General features: G+C 40.2%; 1 protein-coding gene across 1 annotated transcript in view; it reads left to right on the top strand.

Moving 5' to 3' along the window:
• The window catches only part of RIT2 (Ras like without CAAX 2), a 257074-nt gene that overhangs the window by 130087 nt on the left and 120987 nt on the right, over positions 1–6000 (top strand). Inside the window, exon 4 of the mRNA XM_024192874.2 lies at positions 4315–4506. Within this exon, the coding sequence (XP_024048642.2) occupies positions 4315–4506 (192 nt within the window). The remainder of the gene's footprint in view (positions 1–4314; positions 4507–6000) is intronic.

Below are 6000 nucleotides of genomic sequence, written 5' to 3'. Positions count from 1 at the left end.
TAAGAGCTCCACTTCTGTGGAAGCAGCCATTTTGTCCTCAGAGTTGCTACAGTAATAAAGGAGCAAAACATTCTGTACTGTCTTGGAGATTGCTTTTGATCGGTCTTCTCTTATTTAACTCCTGATAGTGTGGCCTAGTGAATAAAGCCCTGGACTGAGATTAAGGAGTCCTTGGTGCCATTTGTTTGCTGGGTAACAGCACTTCCCCTCATTCTGACTTTATGTCCTTATTTGCATCAGGGAAGTTCCACATGCATTTTCAGAGGAGACAGTTTTGAGACGCCGCAATTTAAAGTTGTGTCTTGCAAGCAACATTAAGTTCTGTTGAATGGATTCCTTGTATTCTTCCTTCCTCTGGGAACAGCCACAGAAGTTTAGATATTTGGGTCTCAGTTGAGTCCAGAAGTCTATATATATATTCTGGTTGGACCAGAAACATGGCAAAAATTATTAGACTGGATAAGATCTGAGATCCATCTAGTTCAATATCCTGTCTATGGCAGTGTTCAGTACCACATGTTTCAAAGGAAGGTGCAAGAAGCCCTAGACTATTCCATTATGGTGTAACTTATCCACAGGGAAATTTTCTTCCTTGACTTCATTAGTTATAAAGTGGTTTGAAGCATGGGGGTTTATATCTGTGTGTGTGTTTCCCCCCCACACCATTCCCCAATCCAATCTATTGTGTGAAAATTAAAGGAAAATCATGTGGTGTTCTTTGAAATTTAGAAAAGTTTTGCTTGTTTCTAGCTGGAGTTTATTTTACCTGGACCACTTCACTCATTCCAAATAGGAAATCATTTGAAATGGAATTACTTTTCTATTGTATTTTTCAATACACTCTTAGTTATAGTACATAAGTATTAGAACTGATGTCAAGCTGCAAATCATGACAAATCTTCAGTCTGATTCTGAGAAATTTGAAGATATGTGACCTCCTCTAGTCTCTTCTGTTTTGCACTTACCCATGTGGAAATGTTCAATATTTTTTTCCTCATGGATAACAAATGGCATCAGTAATGTTCCTGGAAAAATTAACCAACAAAACACATTTACAGCAGAAAACATTTAAGAGGTATTAGCATTCAGGATGTACAGAACACAGGTATTGTTATCTAGTTTATAAATGAATCAAGGAAAATACTGAATAGTTGTAACGACTTCAGGATCCACAAAGCTTAGAGCTTGATCCATCTCTGAACATCTGCAAATTCAAGACCTGTTGGAATGCAAGATTTTTGAACTTTTCCATTGTAGAGATGGAGTAAGCAATGGATATTGGATCTGGACTTGAATTAAAACATCATCAGTGTCTCCAGGAGATCAGATATAGATTTTGGTTTGGTCCCAACTCTAGTAAAATTTAGCATTGGTCTCTTATTGTGTATCATAAATTACCTGTGCCCCAAAATGTATATACTGTCTTATATTCAGGTCCAGAAGATGCTTCTAATCTCAGGGTTCTGAGTGACTAGGCAGAATTAAAGGAAACCAGTGGGAAAATCTAAGAAAGGTCACTTTGTTTTTAACTTAGCCTTGACTCCATAATTAGCAGCCATGCCAAAGGGGAGAAGGAAATATGTGGAAACCAGCATCCAAAATCCAAGAAAAACTGCAAATTAACAGGTGGACTGCCGCAATCCAATTTGCATAGAATAATTAATGCATGCTAAAATGGATCACTGCAAGCATGGCACGAAAGGTGTTTTGGCAGTTAGTCCAACACATATACCTGCAGTAACGTGTCAGATTAAGCAGAATAAACTAATTTGTATCCTTTCATAACATAACTTTACTGTACTGTCATGTCTCAAAACAAAGGGCAGAAGAGGGGATGTAGAAAGACAGGCTTTGAGAAAATGCATGGAATGAGTGAATGACAGCAGCAAACTTGCCTTGCTGAATAGTCATCCTGAATAAAGCACTCCAGGCCCAGGCCCTTTCTGGCTGAAGTCATTGGGGAATTTTACCATCAACCTCAATGGGAGCAGGACTAAGGCCTATGGTTTGAGTCAAGTTCTGCTCCTAGATGTGTGTGGCAGCTCCCACAGCTTAACTGGGGTTTCACTTGTATAATACAGTGTACCCCTGTGTATTGGAAACCCTATTACCCAAACCTCCATTTTCTGAATCCCTTCCCTGTCCCAAGCATGAGATTCATGGAGGACAAGGAAGGGATTCAGATAATGTGGAGGTTTGGATAATAGAGCAGAGACCCCAGGTCAGGACTAAGAGGAGGACGAGTCCCCAGCCACGGGGGAGGCCACTCTGCTGCTGAATGGCTCCTGTGTGGTGTATGAAGCCTTCTGCAGTCCACCATGTCGAGAGTGAGTGAGCTGGGCTATCATAATGGAGCTGCAGCAGGTTCCCTGTGCTGCCACAGGGCCAGTGATGTTAAATTCCCTGCAGCTGCAGGGAGGGAGGCTGTGGTCCTGGTGGGGCAGAGCAGAGACCTTTGGCCACGACTGCAAAGAGGATGAGCCTTTGGCCACAGGGGAAGCCCTCCACTGCTGAATGACTCCTGCTCCCTCAATTATCCAAACTCCCACTTATCAGAAAAAAAAATGGCCCTCATATTATTCCAGTAACAGGTATATACTGTATTTACCTCTTTAAGTAGTTTGTTCATCACAGCAGAAGTCTATGGGCTAAATTCTGTTCTTAGTTACACCAGAGAAACCTGATTGGCTTCTGTGGGATTGCTCACATGTACATATTGAGCTGATAAACATTTTCCAATGCAGCAGTTCTCTATTGTCAAATGGACATTTGTGAACATACAAAAACTTGCAATGAAAAAATTATGAAGATGTTTCATTTTGATAATCTTGAAAGATTTTATTTTGAAGCACTATGTTTCAACTTTTTACAATATATAATATCTAATGGTTTTACAATATCTTGGAAGGAAATTTCAGGTTTTGACAAGTTCTAGTAAATTTGACACAGTATTTCACCAAAAAGCCACCTATTAATCTGCTAATGTGGAGGTAAGTGTATGAGCTTTTCCCATGTGGAGATAAAGTATTCTGAAATATGTAAGAAACTCCTTGATTAAAGGATGGACCACAATAGCGGATAATGGTCAAAAAGTATAGAGCCATCAATTGTGGATGATGGTAATCCATATGGCCTAGTTGAATACCTTAGAGATGCTTAATGGTGATAATTTTAAAGGGGCATAAGGGTTTTAGGTGCACAGTTCCCACTGAATTTCAGTGAGAGTTAGGGACCTTCCTCCCTTAAACAAGTTTGAAAATCCTAATTTAAATTCTCGGGTGGGTAAAAGGTTCAGCTTACAGAGGCTCTCCAACATTTATAGGTGTATGCTGAACTTTATCAGAGCCTCTTGAGTATGGAAATCTCGTGAGAACAGGTTCTGTCATGAGAATTCTCATTTGGACCAACTGTTGTCGTAGGATTTGGGGTCCTTTCACTTTTATTCCAGGCTGTGATCAAGAAGAACAAAGGCACATGAAAATGAAAGTTGTTTAAAAAAAAACCAAAAACAATCTCGGGTGGCAATAATTGTATCTGGTTTTTGAACAGCAAAGCTTAAGATTTTCCAAATGTTGTACTCTGAGTTCATACCCATTAACTTTAACGGGAGCAAGACCAAGGCATATGGTTCTGAACCAAAAGCTATCTTTAAAAAATGCTAATGTGGCAAAAAAGGTCCCATTGAGTTTGGGGTAGATTTTTGGAACAATTTTTATTTTATTCAAAGTAGCTCACCCATCTTTAGTGATAGTGTCCTACACTGGAATGGAAACTGGTGCCTTTTGAGGTGCTAGATGAAGAATAGAAGTTTTATTATGTATGTATGTATTATGTATGTTTTTCTTGTGTCAAGTCTTCTAGGGACTAATCCAAAGCCCACTCAAGTCAACGGGACATGACGGGGCTCTGGATCAAGTCTATAGACAGGAGACAGGTCTAAATTGCTATCTTTAGGTAATAATATCCAGGTGCTCTTCACTTCTGGTCTGTCGCTATCCAATGTGTAGTAAGCATACACCAACATACAGATATCGTGGAAGAAGCTAGAAAAACATGACTAAGAAATATCAGGAATCAATATAAGATTGCTCATCTGTGAAAAAGAAATTGCCTAAGGAAAAACTAGGAGGTGAATTACCCAGAGACAAATTGCTGTCTTGGTCCCTGGAGGAAAACTACTTTTATTAACTAGTGCTTAGCAAAATTTAAACAATCAATCTAAAATTACCCTAGAAAAACTCTCACCATGTCCATTATTTATAGGCGGATTATTTTGTTTACTAAATTATAGAGCATGTCATTCTTACTCTGCAGGCAGAATTCACAGCCATGAGGGACCAATATATGCGAGGTGGAGAGGGTTTCATTATCTGCTATTCCATCACAGACCGCCAATCCTTTCAGGAAGCTGCAGAATTTAAGGAGCTCATTTATCGTGTCCGGCACACTTATGACATCCCATTGGTGCTGGTGGGAAACAAAATAGATCTTGAGGAGTTCAGGCAGGTAAGTGAAGTTTCTTCCTGCTCCTTTTCCTCTGCTATGTTAGGAGTTTATGCAGCATGTGCCATATGGTACTGTTGAGAATTATTGACCCAGAATAGGCATGGATCAAAGAGCAACGCACCAGGATTGTTAATAAATTAAGGTAAATATTACTGTTCATTTGTATAACCCTTTTCAATCTAAAGGAGCCTAATCCACTCAGATCCACAGCTAGCAGGTTTTGTAAACTGATCATATTTGCCCTGGAATCTACTTACATATCAAACATGGAAACCCAGGATGCCATTTATACATAGTAGAATTGCACTTTAAATAAATGATGTAACTTGGGTATAGAAAAATATAACAGTTTAAAGTGCTGTCCTCTAGTTCATTAGCATCTGTGTTCACATGCATGCCAATCTCCTTTTCACCTTTTAGCATGTCACTCCCATGTGTTCCCTCTCCTTTTCCTTAGAAAATCCAAAGCAACAATAGGAGTGAAATTAGTTTTGGGACTCTGAGAAACATCTAAAGAGTTTCACATTTCTTTCCAGATCATCGACTTTCTCCCTAAATCAGACTGAGACAAAAGCCTAATGGTGACAATCCAGCTGTAGCATAATGCTCAGCTTGAGACCTTGAACAACAGTGCTCTGTGTAATATTCTGTAAAATACATGTAACTCTTGAGGTGCTATATATCTATATATATAGGGTGGAGGAAGGGATGTGAATTCAATCATCCCACTAAGAATATTCCATTACATATAACAGGAGTTCACTATATTTAATTTCTTTATCTAATGTTATCTATAGATGAATTTTGAGCAAGTCACTACTTGCAATGATATTTGTGTTAGGAAAGATTTTTATTCCCCTCACCCTCTATCAGACAGCCCCTGCAGTGTTGAGGAGGATGAAAGGCCCAGGGAAGTAGAGCAGTCAACGGGAGCAGAGGGAAACCTTCCCATAGTTGGGACCCTCCTTCCAGATAGTGTTGGGGTATCCTCTCGCACTGAGGTTACCTCTCCGGAGGAGGGAACTCCAATCACTAGGAAAAGGCTGGTGTTAGTAATGGGAGATTCAATCATTAGAAACATAGATAGCTGGGTTTGTGATGACCAGGAGAACCGTATGGTGATTTGCCTGCCTGGTGCGAAGGTTGCGGTTCTCTAGAGGCATCTAGATAGACTTATGTGTAGTGCTGGGGAGGAGCCGGTACCAATGACATAGGGAAGGGTAGGAGAGACGTCTTGGAGGCCAAAGTTAGGCTGCTAGGGAAGAGACTGAAATCCAGGACATCTATGGTGGCATTCTCAGAAATGCTTCCAGTTCCACGTGCAGGGCCAGGTAGGCAGGCAGAGCTTCAGAGTCTCAATGCATGGATGAGATTATCGTGTAGAGAAAAGGGGTTTAGATTGATTAGAAACTGGAGAAACTTTTGGGATAGGAGGAGCCTATACAGGAAGGATGGGCTCCACCTAAACCAAAGTGGAACCAGACTGCTGTCACT

Source organism: Terrapene carolina, unplaced genomic scaffold (assembly GCF_002925995.2).
Source record: "Terrapene carolina triunguis isolate 2854851 unplaced genomic scaffold, T_m_triunguis-2.0 Scaffold69, whole genome shotgun sequence".
NCBI classification, from domain to species: Eukaryota; Metazoa; Chordata; order Testudines; family Emydidae; genus Terrapene; species Terrapene triunguis.
This window is presented reverse-complemented; position numbering and strand designations above follow the sequence as displayed.